Genomic DNA, 22,130 nt, shown 5'->3' on the forward strand with positions numbered 1-22,130 from the left:
GGGCCAATGCCTAGGCCTCTGTCTTAACTTGCTGACCTTTCTCCCAGTTTAGAACGAACACACACACACACACGCGCGCACACACACACACACACACACACACACACACACACACACACACATCCTATCCTTTATGTAAGTGGAGCTGACATTTCATAGAAGTGTGTGTGTCCATGCGTAATATATTTGTGCATATGTGCAAGCTACATCACAAAAATAAATCTGAGGCCAAGGTTGAGGGACCTAGGCTATACAATCAGTATTTTATTTTATAGAGGGATAGGTGTACAGTACGCTGACACGCAGTGAAGGCTCTTGGGATCGGGAGTCGAACCCGAGGCTCACTGCCAGACTGGATTGCCAGCCAATGTGCCCAGACGGCTACTCCAGCCACCCGGGCCATAACGAAATTGAGTTGATGTGTTTTTTAAGGGTAACTGTTGTATAATAGCAATATTACACGAGTCCCCAGCCCAAAAGATTCACCAGGTTTTGATTCGATTCTACGATGCATCTTTTCTATATTGGTGCACAACATGGCAAGTCAATACAGTCAGACATTCTGAGCAACATATTTCATTTAGAATTATATATTGTATACGGTCAGAGCTGGATGCACCCAAATGTATTATGTATTAGGGCTGCCGTAATTGTCCAAAAAATGGATTCGGATATTCGTTTTAAAAACCCACGTGGATTCGAGCAATTCGAGCCATTCGGATTTCGATTTCAATTCGAGCCATTCGGATTTTTTAATAATTATATTTACACCAATACAACCTGAGACATAACATTTAAGATCGCATTGTTGGCGCAACTCTCTCTCTCTCTCCGCGCATTGTTGTTGCTGAAAACTGAGTTGGAACACAACGCATAGCCTACACTTTTTATAATTTCCTGAAGGATAAAGTCGCTTCATGATTGAAGATTGATGAGTGATAGATCTGTGTGTTGTCTAACAAGCCCAAATTGATTAAATCAATTAATTACCAGCAGCATTATTATTATCTGTGGACTGTGGGTCTGCTGCCGACGTTATGAAACTTTTTAGCTGGCTAGCTGCGCAGCGCTCCGCTGTTATGCTCAAATTAGTGACCCTAAAGAATTCTGAGGCAACGTGGCTGGAGACGAGGCAGCCAATCAGAACTGCGCTGCGCTGCGCTGTATAGTCTGTGTTTAGGAAGAGTGCGAGGCAGATGATTTATTCTTCAATGTATGCCGTTGTCGGCGTGTCGCGTGGCAAATATAACTAATCTACAAGCTCACAAGTCACAACGCTTACCCATGGCACCGAAAACTAATTATAATAATAAATCAAAAAATATTTTTTATTATTATTTTTAATTCGAACCTTAATTTTATATATTCGGTTATTAATAAAAAAAAATGATTCGAAACTATATTCGGATATAGAATATTCGTTGGCAGCACTATTATGTATTATACTACATATATACTTTTATGTATCAATATATTAGAGAACCAATATAATCTTGTAAAATAATATCCTCTCTGGTGTCTGGTGTAAATACGACACACCCTGCATTTATTTATCTCTCTCCCTCACACACAGACAGCAAGTGGTTTTCAACTGGAGGGGTTAGGGGCAATGAAGACAACATTTCTTTAAGGCAGGCGGCCCAACATTCTATAAACGTCTGTCAGTCTCTGTACACAGCAGCACTGATGTAGTGATGTTTCAGAGCACGCACATAACTTTAGTTGCGTAGTGTAATGCCCAACCAGCTCTGGTCCATAGCGTTAAGGAGAAGTTCTTAACGCTGTATGGACCAGAGCTAATGTAAAAGGGTTCACATCCAACATGTCCTGCAGATTTCTGTAGTAAACCCCAGGCGGTAAAATGATCCCTCTGTGAAACAACTGTTTAATTCGGGTGTTTATTTAGAAACTGCGTAGACAAGCCATTAGCTTGTCTGTTCCTTCTTGTGATGGTGTTTTCCATGTAGCAGGGTGACTTCTGTGTTTACACTAGACAGATGGCATTATGTGCGAATCACAAACGAGACTGTCCTTAACGTCCCACCCCCTAATTGCTGTGATTGGTTTAGAATCTAAATCAACGAACAAAATCGCCTTTTTTTTTTAAACCTTCAAAGGTTAAAAAAAGGCAAATTTGTTCGTTGGTGCATCGACGGACGAATCGCGATGCATTGCAGAATGGATTATTGTTGACACCACTAGTAGGTACTAGGTAGGTACCCTCACATGTAGTAATCCAATCCTGGTCTCTAAACTGCCTCCCCCTGGCCAGCCTGATTTGGAACTGGTTGGAATAACGTGTTCCTTCTACACCACGTCCAACCGGGGAAACTACAAAATGTTAATTTAATGTTAACTGCAAAATTGTTAATCCGGAATTCTCCTTTTTAAATAAAAGGAGCACTTCACATCAGTACAGTAGCCAGGTTTAGTAATTTCAAGAATTACTACTGCATACTGCAAGAATGAGACGTTGCCCCAGGTGAAGGAGTTTAAGTATCTCTGGGTCTTGTTCATTAGTGAGGGGAGGACGGACCAGGAGATCAGCCAGAGAATTGGAGCAGCAGGTGCGGTATTGCAGTCGCTTTACAGCACTGATGTGATGAAAAAAGAGCTGAGCCCAAAGGCAGAGCTCTGGATATACCGTGCAATCTTCGTTCCTACTCTCACCTAAAGTCATGAAGTGTGGGCAAGAACTAGTTGTTTTCTCTGATGGGCGGCTGACCTCTCCCTTAAAGAGGCTGGTTCATTTTTAAGAATACTTTGTTTCTACTGTTTCTACAATCACTTGTAGAAACAGTGGAAACAAATACAAAATGTGAACACATAGTCATTGCAATTCTGTCCATCGTTCAGCGCTAATGTATTATACTTATTTAACAAGGATGTGCATTTGGGATCTTAGTGTTAAGATAATGCTATATTACTAGTTTGTTTTGCCTGTACGTGGGCTGCCTATTGGATCATTTCTACACCCATTGAGGAAGTAGCTGGAAGGCATGCATCTAATCAGGCAATTTGTGTCATGTGACTGAGTCTGTGGTATGTTGTTGTGTTATCATTGTCGGTGCCTGTGAACACAGGAAAACTGTTTGTTATTGGTCAACTCAAACATGTATACCGGTAGTATATTTGTGTTGACTCGACTGCAGTGAAACTGTCTATTGGGCTCACAGCCTGCTGACAATGTTATACTACTTGTTGTCTTTCCTGTGTGGTGTTTAGACCTGTGTACTCTGTTGCAAACAGACTGTCAAGTGTCAACCCAAGTTTTCTTTGTCCTTGCTCTGTTGGTGCTCTGATGTATAACAGCAGAACCTGTCTGCGCAGTTGAGAGTGATTTGCATGAGTTCCAACGCTGAAGCGGAAGGCAGGTAGCTGTGATGAGTCTCTGTGGCCTGAGCCAGTCTGCAACCGTAGCTTCCTCAAATTAACTCCACTTGTACAGATAGCTGAATAGCGCTTACGCCCATGCATGTAGACTGACTGCGTGGGGAATTATGCTACGGCTACTTGGTCAACAGTCACCGCTCTTCTCTGCTGTCCCTAGATTAACTTAATCTTATTTGTATACTAAATTACCACAGTAAAAAAGTCAGGTCTCTCTGCATCTATTCAGTTTCTTATCATCTTGAGCCCAAGCTCTCTCTGTTTATCTGTCTGTCTGTGAAAGGAAAGGAGAGATCCACACACCGTTTTAAAAAGCTCCCAAAACATTTTATTGACAACAGAGCGGAAAACATTACAACTTTTCGGCCTCAGGGGCCTTCGTCAGCTGTGATACCTGACGTCAGCTGTGATACCTGACGAAGGCCCCTGAGGCTGAAAAGTTGTATTGCATTTTAAAACGGTGTGCGGATCTCCTCTTATTCTCCTTTCTTATTTATTCTTTTGGATCCTGCACCCGTTGCATTTTGCGGATGTGCGTTCACCTCTTGATCATAACTGTCCGTCTGTCCCAGTGTCCCTCTCTGTTTATCTGTCTCTGTCCCAGTGTCCCTCTGTCTGCTGCTTGGGTCTGCCCCCTTTCATGGGCCCAGTAATAATCCACAGGTGAATGTCTGGTTAACAGCCCCTATAGTCTACCCATCTCCCCTGCTCCTGTCCCTACCCGCTGTCTGGTTAACAGCCCCTATAGTCTACCCATCTCCCCTGCTCCTGTCCCTACCCGCTGTCTGGTTAACAGCCCCTATAGTCTACCCATCTCCCCTGCTCCTGTCCCTACCCGCTGTCTGGTTAACAGCCCCTATAGTCTACCCATCTCCGCTGCTCCTGTCCCTACCCGCTGTCTGGTTAACAGCCCCTATAGTCTACCCATCTCCCCTGCTCCTGTCCCTACCCGCTGTCTGGTTAACAGCCCCTATAGTCTACCCATCTCCCCTGCTCCTGTCCCTACCCGCTGTCTGGTTAACAGCCCCTATAGTCTACCCATCTCCGCTGCTCCTGTCCCTACCCGCTGTCTGGTTAACAGCCCCTATAGTCTACCCATCTCCCCTGCTCCTGTCCCTACCCGCTGTCTGGTTAACAGCCCCTATAGTCTACCCATCTCCCCTGCTCCTGTCCCTACCCGCTGTCTGGTTAACAGCCCCTATAGTCTACCCATCTCCGCTGCTCCTGTCCCTAACCGCTGTCTTGCTGAAGGATTATAGGCCGATGAAAACAAACCGCTGAAGAGGTTTCCTTTGTGCCCAAGCTCCCCCACCCCTTCCCTACGCACTCATCTTTCCACTCCAAACTCGGCCTGTCTGCGTGGTCACATTCATTGCCACATTGTGTTCTGTACATTTCAGAAGCATAATTGAAGGCATCAGAGAGAATGTCGGAGCAGAGGCCATTTTGTTGTGTGGCCTTGTAGCAGATGCCAAATATGAAAAAAAAGGACGTGCGAAAGGGCTGCAGTGGAGGCACTCGAAGAGGAGAAACCATGAGGGAAGAGTTGTTTTACGGCACTCCCCTTTGATGACACACTTGACACAGGCTCTGTGGTTGGCAATTGCTTGGAGAATAAGTGAGAATGGGACATTGTCAGGGAGTTAAATACATTGGTTCTGCCAATAGAAACCATAGAGCCAGGAAGAAGAGGCTGAAGATTGAACCAACAATACAGTATATGGATATTGCTCACATACTCGGATCTCTACCTAACAGAACCCCCACACGTGATAGTTTGCCATAGCAAAGTGAGAGAAGGTACCTTGAAGAGAGAGAGAGAGAGAGAGTCAAATGTCAGGGTCTTGAGGAGGTGAATGAGGAGGGGAGCGTGGGATGTTAAAAATGCCAGGCCGTTTGAAGCCTTGCCCACCCTGTAATCCTCACCTTGTGACTATGGGCTGTGACATGGTGCTAAAGTCCAGACCTTTCTCCCACCCTCCCTCCCTCCTACTACCTTGTGTGCACCAGCCGAGTGATAGCCTCCTCTGTGTCGACTTGTCCTCATCTCCCTATCTCCCTCCCTGCCTCACTCCCTCCCTACCGCTCACTCTCTCCCTCCTGTGTTGCTTTGAGACAGTTCCAGCCAGTTTGCGGCGGCCGGTGTTAGATTGCTGAGGTCTTGGCACAGGATGACTGAGTCCACTCTATTTGGTTAAAGACCAGACATTACAGGCTCTGTGAGGCACCGTTCTTGAAAAGCATGTGTGCACACCCATGTTGTCGCTCACTTTTCTTCCGGGCGCATTGAGTGGATGATGTAACCTAGAATTGTGGTAATTGTTGGGTAGACACACAGTGTTGAGTAAGTAAGGTGAAAACTGGTGGCGCCAATGGCTCTCCTCAGCAAACTTTACTTTAATTATTGCAAAACGAAGTGATGATGAATCTACAGTACCACTGGTTCACATATAGCTACAAATCAGATGGGTGAACAGTTAAGGTAGATGTGTTTATCAACTGATTAAACTGACCTCTTTTCAGATGGTTAAACTAACTTCTCTTTTTCTTGTGTCCACAGTGTTTCTGTGTTGATTTGGGCCGTACATATATGGCGAATGTGAGTGTCAGCGGAGACTTCTGCCAGGCTCAGCACCTCGCCCCCGTGGAGAAGTGAATCGGCCGCCCCCTGCGGGACTACGCTACCCAGAAACCCCCCTGACTGCCAGCACACTGGGAACCTCTGCATCTTTCAAAGTCCCCTGGGAAATTGCGTAGTCCTTGGCCAGACTGCTCTGCTCTGTCCCAGCCGATAAGAGACATCTATCGTTTCCGCTTTCTTCTTGAACAGCCAATCACAAACAGCTCTCCTGAATGGGGTAAACGATTGGAAACTCCTGGATAGTCTCCTTTTTTTTTTTTTTTTTTTATATAAATAAATATATATATTTTTTTATTGTATAATTCTATTTTTTACACCCTGGAGGACTAGTTCATAATATTTTTTTACCCCCTCTTTATACATCATCCCATAGTTGTGCACTTGTTGTTATATCTTCCTGACCATCCCTTTGCACCAGTCTTTTTCTTTTTAATTTATTTTACCTTTTAAAAAAAACAAAAAAACAAAAACATAAACCTACTAGAAGTCCTTGCTGTCATCTGAGCCAAAAGTCACCTTCATTTTGTAAGAGTATTGTATTGTAATTGTTTTTTAAGCCGTCTTGCCAACATGAACATGAACCGCCCCGCCGCAGTCGAGATCACCTACGAGTGCATGAGGTTCCTCATCACCCACAATCCCACCAATGCCACGCTCAACAAGTTCACTGAGGTACGACCCTTTTTTGTTTAAATAAATGGTCTTGTCATGTTGTCTTTGTGAGGCCCCATATGTCCTCACAATAATACATAAATAAAGATGGCGTACAATCCTCCAAAGTATTTTTTTTTAATCATGAGTCATTACTTTGCAATAGGGTAGGCTAATAATAGGGTATGGCTTAAAGGGACACAAACCAAAAAAATGTTTTAGATTTTAGCAGTGAGCCCAGTGTCTCTGATGTCATGGACACTGGGCACACTACCTTCCTGGACTACAATTTCCATAATGCTTTGGTGCACTGCTCCTTCTGTATAGATCGTCGCAGTCCCACCCCCTTTCAGGCCCAGGAAATGAATATCAATGCATTTTTCCCATAGACATTTCGTAAAGTATTTATTCAAAGACCTTTTAAACGTCGTACGAAGCCAACTCGAGTCGTGACAAATCATGACAGCAAACACAATATTTTGGACCAAACAAATAATTAAAAAGAAGAAAAACAACAAAAAATGTAACCTGCCGTTTATTTCTACTTTCAAATTCTTTGTTTGGCCCAAAACATTGTGTTTATTGTCATGATTTGTCACGACAAGAGTTGGCTTTGTCCGTGGCGTAAACGTTTTAAAATAAATACTTTCTGAAAAGTCTATGGAAAATGAACGGATTTATTTTCTGGGTCTTTCGAGGGGGCGGGACTGCGGCGCTCTATAGGGTGAGGATGTAGTCCAAGGACTATCTAAAGAGAAGCGAAGACCTTACGGTGGACGCCATGTTGCTCCCTGTAAGGAAAGAAACATGTGCAGTTGAGACCAGGAAATTGTACATGCCCAAATTTGTGCATGTACAACTTCCTCGTCTCAAGTTTCAAGTTGAACGTAACAGTTCAAGGGTATCGATACAAAACTAAATGTACGTGCAAATGCTTCTGCATGTTTAATAAATGCATCCTCTCTTATGTCTGTCAGGAGCTGAAAAAGTGTGAGGTGAACACACTAGTGAGAGTTTGTGACGCCACCTATGACAAGGCTCCAGTCGAGAAGGAGGGGATCCAAGTCCTGGTAAGAATGTACACATACCAGTTCGTACCATACTGTACACACACACACACACCCCAAACAGCTCAGTCTCGCGTGTCATGTGTACACACACACGACAGTTTGGTGGTTTCATATTGCATGTTCTTGTTCTTTCCAGTTAATTCTCAAGAGGAAAAGGGAACTTTTTGTCCCATTTTTTTCTTTTCTTAAATGTGCCTGCATGTGTCACTGTCTCAAAGTTCAAAGAAAGGTTCATTTGACTTGCTAGGTTTGAAAAAGGCACACAAGATATTATCCATCTACTAGTTGGTGGGTTCTAAAACTCTACCACCACATGGATTTTCACAAATCCTACCAATGATTTGCTAATTACCCATCAAAGTGGCTAGTAGAGTCAACAAACAAGCTTGCTGATGCCTGATGCCAATTTCCCACTTGGGCTGAAGAGAGAAGAAATGCTGTGATTTTTCTTTTTAAAGTAAAATACATCCCTAACAGTAAATTAATTGCAGTCAGTTAAAACTATTCTAAGGCAGTGTGTTGGTTCTTAAGCGTGGATCTGCATGCATGCTTTCATGTGGGCAGTGTTTATTTCGTCAACTAAAATTATGACGAACATTATTCGTCGACCACTGACGAAAGCTGAATAAAAACTAAGCTATGATGACTAAGACTAAATTGACGAGTCATTTTATGTTTGGTCGCATGCTGACAATATCCAATCTGCTATTTTCAGCATGTAAAATCAGCCAAAATACATTTTAGTTGCCTAAAACTAGACTTAACACTAAAACATTTCAAATGACTGAAATATAACAAACTCAGTTAAGTTTTATTTAAAAGACTGACTAAAATAAAAATGTGCTGTCAAAATCAACACTACATGTGGCTTTGCTCTGTCCTCAAGTGTCTGTGTCCTGCTGTGTTGAAGGCTTTCCTGGCCCACATAAATAAACCCTGGTGGGGCTCCACCCTGACCCTTCTCTCCATCTGACTTTATAACTCTCTCTGAAGGCTGCAACATGGTGTACGCAGACAGGTTTTCACGTACAGTGGGGGTGAGAGGCGCTCGTACGTTTTTTGTTTTTATGCATAGTTTCAGCACTTGTGGAATCTACACCGGTGGCACAAATCATTTATTATATCATACCTCTGAGTGCGCAAAGGTAGGTAAAATCAATGATCAGTGTGATCATCACTCCAATGGAGCAGGTCTGACTGACAAATCCACTTTCCACATATAGAGGTAATACAAATCTGAGTGGTACGCCACGTTAAAATAGACTCTTTACAGATAATAGAGACCTTTTGAATTATAACAATCACTTTAGATTTGGCTTAGTATGGTGTAGAGTAGGAGAGTAGCGACATGCTTTGATCTCGTCGCAAAGCGGGTGCCTATGAGCTATAGTTCCAAACATTGCTCCTATGGCTGGAACTATCCCATTGGGATAGAATGAGCACTTCCGCATCCCATTGTTACAATGGGAGTCAACGCTAATGTCGCCACTCTCTTACTATATTACTCTGGACACCGAACTATTTTAACACCGTACCAAAGAGCTTCCTATGTTGGTTCTGTGAATGTTTCTTCTCCGTTTTGGAGAAAGAGGGAGTCCAGGACCAGAGGAAAACTTTTCTTGCTCTCTACTGCCCAAAGGTCACCACAGGTACTTTTTGCGAGTTGACCGTACTGTATGTCAGGTTGGTATCAATCAGACAGAGAAGATGTGATGGACAAAATGTGAGAAATCTTTCTCCCCTTCACTCCTAATTTCGCCCCACAGATCTTATGTAAGACTATGTATGTCACTTAAGTCTAACCAGCTCTGTACATTTGGATACTTGTATAGAGTAGTTAGGATTGTATTGTATCATATCAACCTTCTTTTCTTTGCTTTGGCAACCACAGCTTGTAGATAAAACCAACCTGAAGCAAAAGGTCATCCTGTCTCTTTTCCGTGCCTTCCTCGGCATGTGTAAGTGGAGCTTATCAGCATGCACACGTCAGTAAACATGCGCTTATGGTATAGAGCCCACTGCTCTGTTCTCAACCTTCAAGGCTGTGACCCCAAAATAATCATATTTTAACTGGGGACCCGGACGAAAATTGAATTGTAGGAGTTGATTAAGCATTACATTTTGTTTGACTCCGTTAAATATTGTGAAAATGGAAAGCTCACAACTGTTTGCCTCTTTCTTATAAAAACTGGTCAAACATTGGCCAAATTGTCAAATAATATATTATAGTGTGTTTATTACTTTTGATGCAGAACCGGTCTTTCTCACAGGTTGAGAACCACTGGTATAGAGAGACAAATGGTATAAAGCAACAGAGAAGGGCAGAGGTTAATTCAGAGGAGAATAGTATATAAATTAGGGATGTCAGGGGTTAACCGGTTAGCCGACCGTTAAGAAACATCCGGATATTATCAGCTTTAACGGTTAATTTGCATAATAATAAATAGTACAATAGTATAAATAGTATAATAGTACAACATAAACATTACAGAGACTGTAGTTGTCACTGTACAATACTTTAAAACAGTTGTCATGTTGCACATCAGAGCTCGGGCTCTGTTTTCTGCCCCCTCAATGTCCCAAAGTTCTCTGTTGTACTTCAATGGCTAGTTGGCTACAAGCCTACAACGGTAGCGTTGCGGTAGTCAAAATGTAAGCGAGTGACAGGCTGACAGCGAGACGAGATTAACACATGTCGACCGTATCAATGCAGAGACCTACATCATTAAATCCATTATTGGCCATTTGGCCTGGAGGGAGAACGTTTACAGCCGCTGTCGCTTCCTCCTCAACCTCCTCCTCCTATCCGTCTCCTCGAGTCCCCACACTGGCACGGCTTACGGCTATCAAGTTAGCCATGTGCTATCGATGTTTGAGAGTTTTCTCGTCAGCGAAAAGTCAACAAACAGAACACGGTGACATGCATGCTGATCTTCCTTAACTCATTCATCGCTTTTAAGAAGTGCCAAAAAGTCCCTAAGCGCCAGTCTCTATACATTTTTTTATTTAATTTAAATTTTCTTTTTTTTGTTTAAAAAAAAAAAAAAAAAAAAGATTTTTTTTTTTTTTTTTTTTTGGTCCAATGTTATACCCGTCTGAAAAAGACGACAAAGACGTCGTTGGCGCTGTGGGAGTTGCTAAAAAAGAGGTCAATTAGGTCGTTGGCAGACATTGAGTTAATAATAAAAAAAGGCTTAGCCCCATGCGTCCAGTGGCTTTATAGGTATAGGTTGCTCAGATTTGGACTGGATTTATTTATGTTTTGGACTAGAACCGGCGGACCTCTGTACTGTAGACGCGCAGATGCATGCAGATGAGATGCGTTGTTTATTGATGATTAAGCCTACAACAATTTATTTATATTGTTAAATGTTGCTTTTTAGTTTGTCTTTTAAAAAGGAGCATAAATAAATGTATACCATTCGTCTACCAACTTTAATTATGTAGCCTATACATGCATATTACATTTGGGGTAGCCTATTAAAAAAGAAAAAAAAAATCAACCACTATCCGTTAATGACCCGGTTAATCCTATCGTCTAACCGGCTGGGAAACTATCAGTTACTGACATCCCTAATATAAATCATCATGATTCCACAAATCTGTTGAAAGTAAACGGATAAAAAAAAGAAACAATTGGGGAAACAATAATAAAACTGATAAAATTGTCCCACGACAAGGAATACTTTAGACCCCAAAGAAGACCTCTAGGAACAGGTTTTATTTCACAAGATTAAAAGTGAAAATGCGGGGAACCCCTGTCTCCCATTTTTCCTGTCTCTATTCACGTCTACATCTGAAATAATGCATACAATGCTTTTTCCCCCTCCTATTCCTTTTGCTCCCGTCACCACAGGACTGGCCCTTCGATGATGGCGCCCCTCCTCCCACACAGATCGTGGACGACTGGCTCAACCTGCTGAAGACAAAGTTCCGCGAGGAACCTGGCTGCTGCATTGCTGTGCATTGTGTGGCGGGCCTAGGCCGGTGAGTACCCTAAAGCCGTACAGCAACAATAGGACAATTAATATGAAAAACATACAATGATAAAAAAAACGAACAAACCAATCAAAATAAGGAAGAAGAAAGACAGGTCTTGTAAATTGGTCCTATAGGTCAGTTCAGCGGTAAGACGCTTAACTTCAGAGGCCACACAGATGCAAAGGGCTCGTACTGATATATTCACCAGTTATTACTTGCTGTTTAAATATGTACAGCAGCGGTTCCCAAATCTCAAAAGTGTCCGTGGCCCACCCATCTGATCGCTTAAAAGGATATTTCACTTTCAAAATATCTTTTGGTCATTTTATCGTCTACTGCTCTACTCAGGCTTTTGTGAACGCCCCAGACAGTTTTTAAGTTGCTCGATTCAGTATTTAGGGGGCAACTAAAATGATTTCAAATCATTTTAGCTGCCCCGCCCCCCCCTTCCTATACAACCACATTGTAACTTCCACTTTGGAACTTTGGTGGAGGCTTATTGTCAAATAAGCATGCGATACCGATAACAGACTATTAATCTATTGTCACTATGCTATTAAGATGTGGCACAAACTAAAGGTGTAGTGTAAGAATTCGGCTAACTGATGATTATGATTTGATATCCAGGTCATGTTGTGGCTGAATATTGTTGTCGGGCCACCTGTTGAGAAGCTGGATGGAGTTGAAGCCAATGAGACAGATGCCTTTAAGCTTCTCTGTGTATAATCACTTTGGCTCCTATACTCTTAAGATGTTGGCCTCTGAAGATTTGGTACCTGATACTAAGCTTGCATTATCTCACTAGACTATTGCACTTGATGATCCTGGCTGTTTCCTACTGGACTCCGCCTTTTTGTAAGTATTAGTCAGTCAGCGTAGTGCTGCTGTTTCACCGGCTCCTGGAGAGTGCTCTGGACCAGGGCCTATTTTATTCCCCTTGGCCTCAGAGAGACCAGCAACTCCTCATAGACTCCTCAGCCCTTTCCCATTAGGTCCACAACACACTGTTTTTGAGTTCTTCCTTACATTTGTATTTATTTTAGGCACACATGAAAATATCACTTCTGGTTCTGTTGTGATAATTAAATGGCAGATGTACTGGGCACAATCTGCATAGGGAAATTAATACCATTAATTTCCATCCTTTAAAAATCATGAGAGGAAATAGTAATCACAAATTGTTTTGGCTGTCAACTTGCTATTGGCTCCAAAAATTCACCCCCAGCTCCCCTCCCACCCGTCTCCTTGCTCGGCTCCTTTGCTATCGATCGTCCAGCTCGCTCCATCGTGGCTGAGCGTGAGCCAGACGGCCCACACTCTTTGTAGCCTGCCCCCGTTGCTGCTCGGGGTGTCGTCTTTATCACAGGCCGGTGATTCATTCCGGGTCTCTAGTGGTTGGCCTCCTCCCTTGTCTCTGCCACTGTGTGGGGCATCTGTAAATAGACAATCAGCTGGTTGGATCATCTATCAAGAGTGACACAAGAGCCAGTAAGTGACTGTGGGTCTGGGGAAGCGAAGAGGCACAATTATAGCCTGTGCCTTTTGGTCATGAGGTAGAGGCAGTGATTTGCACGCGCACACACACACGGAAAAGTGGCCCATGTGACTAAGAATTACAAGGTAATCACGTTGACGAGGCCCGATTCAAACTTGGTGTCAAGCACCGAATAAAGCAGATCTACAAGCTCCCTTTGCAGTGTGACACATGAGCTTGTTTTGATCTGCTGTTTTCGGCAAGTATAAGTCAGGCATAACATAATGTGCAGAAACTGACAAAGGCCACATGACGCACTAGTCTACTCCTCTGCTAGCGTGAAAACATCTTCCAACAATACTGTAGCTGCCGGTGTTCGGGAGTCGAACCCGTGGCACACTGCCAGACTTGGACTACCGGCCAAGGTGCCTGGACCGCTGAGCCACGACCCAGGCCTCTTCCTTTTTTAAAGTGGTGCAACCACTTCATTAAGTAGCTTTGTGTGTCCGTGGGTGTGGCGGCTGGCTGGCTGGGTCTGTCCGAGCACGAAAATAGTGTTAGGTTGGTTTTCACAACCAAGTGTCACTGTTGCGCAGCCTAACACACACATTAACTGTATATGATTTCGGGTGTGACAGTACAGTAGACTGACCCCCACACGGCAACTGTAATTTCTCAACCGCTTCGGACGTGGGACGGCTCGCCGGAACCGTGCCGGCACCCTGGGTGTGTTCCTGTGGGTCTGGACGTTTCGGGGACCCCCCGGGGACGCCCGCACGCAGTTGCACCACTTACTTCACACGGGTGTGATTTTTTTTTTTTTTTTGCATTGAGTGGAATTCCAGATACTGTATAATTCCCAGTATTGGGCAGGCTGGTGATTCTGTGTTCATCTCCCCTCTTTGTTTACCGCAGTCATTTGGGCCTGCCGTTTGTTTACACCCAGTGGTGGAAAAAGTACTCTATTGTTTTACTCAAGTAAAAGTATCATTACTGCAATGTAGAAGTACTCCATTTACAAGTAAGCCTGGAATTCAAAATGTACTTGTGTAAAAGTACAAAAGCATTGGCATCAAAATGTACTTAAAGTGGTAAAGTGGTTAACGCATGTTTTGTAATAATAATTACAAATTAGTAGTAACTAGTAACTAAAGCATTTGGATCCGATATGTAGTGGAGTAAAAGTATTGAAAATTGGTCGGAAATACTCAAGTAAAGTAAGTAGATTCCTTAACCCATTTTGGGCGGGAACCCCTTTTGGTGTTTTAAACATAGCTATTGAAAAATAGCAGATCTACGAGCTTGTAGGTCTGCTATTTTTGAAAAATCGAAGAACGACTGACATAGAAACATAGCTTTTTCAGAAAACTGAATGTAGGATGTAGAAGACATTTAAAAAATCTGATCTCAGGTCAAAATGGGTGAAGTAAATTTTTGTAAATGTTTACGGCAGCCAACATTCTGTCAAGTCGGCCACCATGCTCCCGTCTGCTTTACACCAGAGTCCCCCGGCGTGGGAGGAGGCTACTATTTGGAAGTTTGTTGTTTGTCTGTTCCCGTGCACTCTTCTTACCCCCCTGCCTGTCACAACTTTCTCATTCTTATCCATTTTATTCTCATTTGCCTCAATCCCTCTCCTGTGTGTGTGTGTGTGTGTGTGTGTGTGTGTGTGTGTGTGTGTGTGTGTGAGAGAGAGGGAGAGGAAACCCACTTGAGCAAATGCTCTGTCAGCATGGATATGTGACACGACGAAAAAAAAAGGAGCCCCCCCCCCCCGCCAGTATATCTCTGGTGAGAAAGTTGTCTTACAACCAGAGAAAGTTGTCTTACTGTAACTTATCGCAGTGTGTGCGTGTGTGTGCGTATGGGGCCCTGGGTGTGAGTGTGGCACAGCAGCAGGGCAGCAGCAGCAGTGAACCCGTGGACCCCATGTTGATTTCCCAGGCCCATTTCCCAGGTCCCCCCCCCCCTCCCCACCTTTTATAACTATGAAACCATGTGAACCTTGGCATTTAACTGTTTTCTTCTCTCCCTTTCCTCTGTCTCCTCCTCCATGCTTTATTTCCCCGTCCCTCTATCAGAGCTCCGGTCTTGGTAGCCTTAGCCCTCATTGAATGTGGGATGAAGTACGAGGATGCGGTGCAGTTCATAAGGCAGTAAGTACCCCCCCCCCCCCATGCACTACACCAGTGGTTCCCCAACTTTTTAGCCCGTGACCCAAAAGAGAGATGTTTTCCCGGGACCCAAACGAATGACGATAGCAGATCTGTTGTGAGCTTGTAGATCGACTATTTTCACTACTTCACTTAAATATTCATTTTCTAATTCATGTAATTTCTTAGATGTTTCTTGGATTTCTTCATGAAATTACAGGGAAAAAATCATTGAATTTGTTTTTAATCTGTGAAAAATGTTGCTTTTTTGGGATTAAAAAAACTGCTTTTCATTAACACTAATATTACAAAGATGCCCAGAACATCGGGATGAACCTGTGTAGTTTATGCCTGCTCCAACAGTAGTGGCAACATAAAAAAAACGCAATGTCAAAATATCTACTGCGGTGTCTGTGACCAGAGCCATATAGTAATGGTTGAGACAAAGCAGTGAAAGGTCCTAAAAGATACATAACAGTCAGTCTTACCCAATACACAATCTTTCTGTTTTAGGAACACAATGCTGCTGTACTTTATACCTCATACTAAGCATTAAAGTATGAGGTATAAAGTATGGCTCTGGTCTCAGCCACCACGGTAGATATTTTGACATTCCGTTATTTTTTTTTATGTTTCCACTACTGTTGGAGCAGCCATAAAGTACACAGGTTCATCCCGATGTTCTGGGCATCTTTGTAATGTTAGTGTTAGTAAAAAGCAGGTAAAAGTGTAACGTTTCTGAATCGGCTATGTGTGTGGCTGTGTCCCTGGCTGTCTGGCTGTGTCCGAGCACGAAAATAGCGTTATAGCGTTTGTTCAACACCAAGTGTCACTGTTACATAGACACAGACACTCACAGGCCAGGGAGGATGGCCAGTACAGTACAGTACAGTACAGTACAGTACAGTACAGTACAGTACAGTACAGTACAGTACAGTACAGTACAGCACAGCACCACTCACTTCAGACGGGTCTGATTTTGTTCAATTAAATAGACGAAAAAGCACGGATTACATTGCTATGGAGCCAGCTCTGATGGCCTGTCCAAGGAATATATTGCACCTTTTCAGTTTAAGGTTTAAGGACCATTTAAGCTTTTAGTTTTTTTTTAAGTTTTTTTTATTTTAATTTAAGGTTTCAGTTTAAGGACCATTAGGTGACCTACAAAACACCAGTTTTTAATTTAAACGATGGAAGAGTAGGGAATCCACCTCCAACTACTGCAGATGTATTAGTTGTGTTGTAGTTTGTCACACAGATTGGGTAAAATCGACGTTTTGTCCATAAAAGATAAGTGTCTGATTTAAGTGCGATTGAGCTTTTTGAGTTTGGTGACAGTTAGCCAAGGATGATGACGCTGCTATTTTACTGGCCCCGTCACGGATTTATGAGTCCCATCAATCATTTTAATTTACTTTCTCCCATTTGTCCTCTTCCTCCACAGGAAGAGACGTGGAGCCTTCAACTCGAAACAGCTTCTTTACCTCGAGAAATACAGACCCAAAATGCGCCTGCGGTTCAAGGATAACAACGGCCACAACTGCTGCATGCAGTAGGCTATATCAGTCATCAGCGCAACACTTCTTAATGTGCAACAGTCTAGTGGGGGAAACTATTCCAACAAAGGGGAGACGCAAATGAACAGAAAGCTATCAAGTAATTATTGTGATGATTTGTTAACATGGAATCATGGTAAATTGATCACACGAGCGAACGGGTGATCGAATGAATGAGTCCAGATCTAGGGATTCACCAGCCGAACCAATGAATGAGAAGGTCAAAGCACACAGATAGGCCCGCCTCCCGGTTACTAGTGTTCAACCACGGGCCAGATTTTTCAAACTGAAGTCCATCCTGTTTCTTTTTTTTCTTTTTATCAGATTTAATCATGGCATGAATTGTTTTTTTTGTTTTTTTTTCCATTTTTTGTTTTTCATTTGTGTATTTCTATTTTACACAAAAACACACATACACAGACACACACGTATGTAAGTTGTACAATGATGAAAAATGTTATGAATTTTATTTCATTTAATATTGCCCAGGGGACATGTACCTTTTTAAAACTACTTTTAAATCCTTCAGCACATGATTATAATATTACTACAACAGTCCATTTTGGTATTGGTGTGTTTATTATTTTTTTGCACACAAAACTATCTTGAAAAGGTTCCACTGAAAATGCAGTAATGTCTCTCCCTCCTTTACTTTCTTCAAGTCACTTTCAGTTTAGGGGGTTTTCCTTAGTTTTAAATATGTCGGCTATATTTATTCACTTGCTATGATTAGTGTGGCAGTCTAGAGTTTGGCAGGGGTAAGGACTCTTAGTCATCCAATTTGTTTTATTTTATTTTTTATTATTATTTTAGAGCCATGTTGTTTTTCCACTTTGTGTTTTTTCTTTAAATCTCACGGGAGTGCAATAATCAATCCACCTTGGAAAAGTCCACGAAACACTGTTGACCGTCCTTTGTGTGCACACAAACACACTGACAACACACGCACACACTGTCTATCCACTCACACAGGCAGTTGAACATGTGAAGACACTTGGCAATTGTTTTGACAGGTACTTTAGTCCATTCACCAATGGCTGCTCACTCCTTTTGACTGGGTTTTATAATAGGACTTCCCGGAACATGACATTATTAAAAAACACAGACACGCAGCCTAAGATCCAACTGTTAAAACCTTACTCTCACTCTGAAGGAAAATGGGTGGAAAGAAAGGCAAATGGTCAGTTTTTTTATTATTGTACTCATTTTGAAGACATCCCCAATTCGTATTGGTTCTTAAAAGACAAATAAATTGAAATAAAAAGCACATCTGTCTTATTTTTCTTGCTCTCTTTATCACCTGCACACCACTGTGATTGTTAGCCATCGTTTTGTGGACTGTGTGGTTCTGTAGGTTATAGTGGAACAATTATTAAAGTTTACATCTTGCATAGGAACATTTGACAATGGCACTGTCTGTACACTGCAAAAAGGAAGCTATAGCATTAGCTTTCATTTAATATCCTTCTAGTGCAGTATATGTATATACAGCGTGTGTGTGTGTGTGTGTGTGTGTGTGTGTGTGTGTGTGTATATATGCATATGTGTGCATTACACACAGATGGAGATGTGTCATTTCCATTTCTTGGAAATGGACATGTTAAATGATTGGCAGACTGTCAATGTGCTCACACTGTACTCGTCTCGGAGGGAGTCAGTCAATAGTCTGCATCATGACCTTTTTCCCAATAGACTAGTGACTCAGCACCACGTGGATGGCAGGACAGATGAGGGTGAGTCATTCACGACTTGACAATAGTCAAACCGGTTCAAATGCACCCCCTGCTGTCTCATCCATGTAATCACCACTGCCGGGACGAGGCATTGTGAGACATCTCAGAACTTCATATGAAAGAGGCTTATTTTGTCATTTTTTATCGTAACCACCTTTTATCGTACATCTTTAGGCCCACACATACTTCAACACATCCTGTGTCCCAAGTCTTACTATGTGCAAAGTTCTGTGAATGAATGAAATGGTGGCTAATTTTTATGTCTTAATAAACAACTATGAAAGTACTTGTCACTGTTTGTAATCAATCAGTATGAGTCATGAATTTATGGTAATAAGCCCAAATCCAGGCAGCAAAAGTGCAAACAAATGGAAGGTGTGGTAATAGTTCTGTGCTGCATAGCCTGCTTTGAATAATGAATGTCCTCTGGCTGTTTGCAGTGCTGTTACATGGATCATCTCACGGAGCTGTGTTCATCCATTCTGGAATATCCAGCTGTCAAAATGTAAGATTCAAACAAGAATTTCCATTCAGTATATTAATTTATTGTGCACTGTAACTCTGCATCAATTGATCATTTTAAGTGCCATTCTGCAATCTGCTGAACATATATATATTTTTAAGTGACTTCCATTAATTGTCAAAGTATAATGGACTTTTGGAGAGTTTGATTCATAACTTTCAAAAGGTCTACAGAAGCCGCATATTTTTTCTTTTTCAAACAACCAACTTCAAAGCCATGACATTAATCTATTACAAATGAGGGAAGTGTGGAATATGGTTGATTGTCTGTTTGTTTTAAGTCACCTTCAAAAAGTGTGATGAAAGTGTAATGGAAGTGTAATGGTAACAGATTCCACATTATGTGTATAACTGGTAGTACTATACGCACAAGATGATAAATGTGATGATTAGTGTAAAGGTCCATGTATACTGTTTAAACGCGAAAATATATTCCAGAGTGAAGCGATGTGACCGTCACTGCTCATAAATTTCTATCCGTCATGTCCAACTAGAGGACAGTTCAGAATGATAAACATTTTATCAACAAACATGGCTACGGTTGAGGTCATAATAAATTGCTTAACTACTAAGAAAGAGCCGTTCTGTAATAACCGTTATGTACGAGCAAAAAGACATATTTTGAATGTGTCACTTCTGAAACGGTGCTCCATTTCAACCATACTTTCCTGTTTGTACAGCCTGAGGCTGATGAATTTGTATCTCCCAGCCACCCCTGGATCGCTAGTATGTCGCAGAGACTTACCCCTAACCCTAAAGGTATAGGCAGGGACGTGCACACGTCACATAGATGTCAAAGGGGGCTTGAGCCCCTGCCCTTTTACCTGTCTGTAAAACAACTGCCCTCTCCAGACCACGAATGCAGCATTTACTATGGTGAAAGAAATGCAAATGCCTTCCTCCCCTTTCCATGGCATGCCGGAAGGCAGCATTCAGGAAAATTGCTTTTTTTCCGAAGTCTCCTGAACTTGAGCGTATTTTGCCAATGCGGTCCAAGGGCACCAGCACCATGCAGTGCATCCCGTGTTGTAGACTCGCTTTCCCCAACAAGGGAAAGCGACAACATGGCGTCAACCGGACCTACCAGACCAGTGGCAATTGATACTGCCAGGTAGTGTACTGTAAGTACTTTACCTAAGTTCTGTACTTAAGTACAATTTTGAGGTATTTGTACTTTACTAGAGCATTTCCAATTTCCAATGCTGTTACTTCTACTGCGCTACATTTAAGTTCCAAATATTGTACTTTTACTTCCAGTACATTTATTTGAAAGCTTTAGTTACTAGTAGGATTTTGATTCTCACAAAACATACATAACCACTTCAGCCCTGTATACATTTTGGCCATTTGAAAATAGACGATCTACTGTACAAGCTCACAATGCTTCGCAAGGCGACATAAGCTTGTAGATCTGCTATTTTCAAAACATTTGTATACATTGAAAACTTAAAATGGGACATTTTTACTTTTGTAGGTCGCAGATTACTATGAAAACCTACAAAAGCTGTCAGTCCATCCGTCCGTCACACCTTGTTGACTTACTTACTGCCCTTCATGCCGGCTGGCATGGCAGCAACAAAGGATCTCCACCTCAGTCTGTCCTGGGCCAGTGTCTTTATAGATCCCCAGGTGTGATGCAGGGTCTTCAACTCTCCTTCCACTGTCCTACACCATGTGTTCTTGGGTGTTTTTGCGTTTGCCCTCTGGTGTCCAGTGAAGTGCAGTTTTGGTGATGTTGTCTTGTTCTCTACGACGTATTACATGCCCAATCCATTTCCACCGCCTTCTCATAAGGATGGTATCCATGTTTTCTTGTTTGCACAGATCAAGAAGGTGTTGGTTGGTTGGAGATGGTTTTGGGCCAGAATATTCGTTGGATTTTCCTTAAGCTTTTGGTGTGGAAGGTTGACAGTTTGTGGAGATCATTTACTGTCGTTCTCCAACATTCAGAACCGTATAGCAGGGTAGACGGGACACAGCTCTGGTACAGTCTAAGTTTGGTGTTGGTGCTGTACTGGGCCGACTTCCAGATGTTATTAAGCCTCTGTAAGGTGTTTCTGGCCTTGCTGAGCCTGCTTGTGATGTCGCTACCTGCGCCTCCATCATGACTTACTACACTGCCTAAGTATGTGAAATGTTCTGTTGTGGGTATGGTTTGGGGTTTGGGATGTTGAGCACCATCAGTTCTGTTTTCTTCTGGTTGATCTTCAGACCTACTTGCTTTGCAAAAGTGTTCAGACGACTTGTTTTCTCTTGCAACTGTTGGTGTGTGTGGGAGAACAGAGCCAAGTCATCTGCAAAGTCGAGATCTTACAATTGTGAGAAGAGGGTCCATCTGATGCCTCTTGGTATGTCTTTGGTGGTTCTTCTCATCGCCCAGTCTATGACCACGCCTTGTGACACGCTCCATATATGGCTGTCAGTCCGTCACGGCTCGTGACACACTCCATATATGGCCGTCTCCATATATGAAGATCACGTCACTGACCTCATCAAACCCTGGATAGCCATACATGGAGAAGACTGGATCCTCACCTAGATCTGCATATATGGAGCCGCCAAGCAAATCTACATATGACCTTCAAACCCTTAGATCTCCATATATGGAGCTGACCTGTTCTCACATTCCATATGTTGATCCTTTACCCACCCGTCCTTCCTCTTTGATGTCTCCCTTTTGACTGATGCCTGTCCATTCAAACTCTAGACGGGCCTGCCCCAACGTTATTAGAACAGCCACGCCCAGCAAAAACAAAAGTTCTCAACAGGCCCTAACTGCCTAAATAAGGCCAGGCCCCGCCTGGCCTTATTTATTAGCACACATTTTACGCCCTACCTGGCCTGAAAACATAAATTTGAAGAAGAAAAAAAGGTGCATATATGGGCATTCCCAGACCTGTTGTCTCGCCCTCAGGGCGTCCTACTGCTTTAAGTACATTCATTTTGTTGGCATACTTTT

At 42.6% G+C, this 22,130-nt stretch overlaps 1 protein-coding gene across 1 annotated transcript in view; it reads left to right on the plus strand.

Annotated features, from left to right (window-relative positions):
* The window catches only part of ptp4a2b (protein tyrosine phosphatase 4A2b), a 36,674-nt gene extending 18,491 nt beyond the window's left edge, over positions 1-18,183 (plus strand). The window contains exons 2-7 of the mRNA XM_080786793.1: positions 5,951-6,248; positions 6,589-6,703; positions 7,660-7,752; positions 11,609-11,739; positions 15,289-15,363; positions 16,805-18,183. Coding sequence (XP_080642919.1) covers positions 6,244-6,248; positions 6,589-6,703; positions 7,660-7,752; positions 11,609-11,739; positions 15,289-15,363; positions 16,805-16,916 — 531 coding nt within the window. The 5' untranslated portion in view covers positions 5,951-6,243 and the 3' untranslated portion in view covers positions 16,917-18,183. The remainder of the gene's footprint in view (positions 1-5,950; positions 6,249-6,588; positions 6,704-7,659; positions 7,753-11,608; positions 11,740-15,288; positions 15,364-16,804) is intronic.
* The last annotated feature ends 3,947 nt before the right edge of the window (positions 18,184-22,130 follow it).

Source organism: Protomyctophum bolini (genome assembly GCF_963924005.1).
Source record: "Protomyctophum bolini genome assembly, chromosome: 17".
NCBI lineage: Eukaryota > Metazoa > Chordata > Actinopteri > Myctophiformes > Myctophidae > Protomyctophum > Protomyctophum bolini.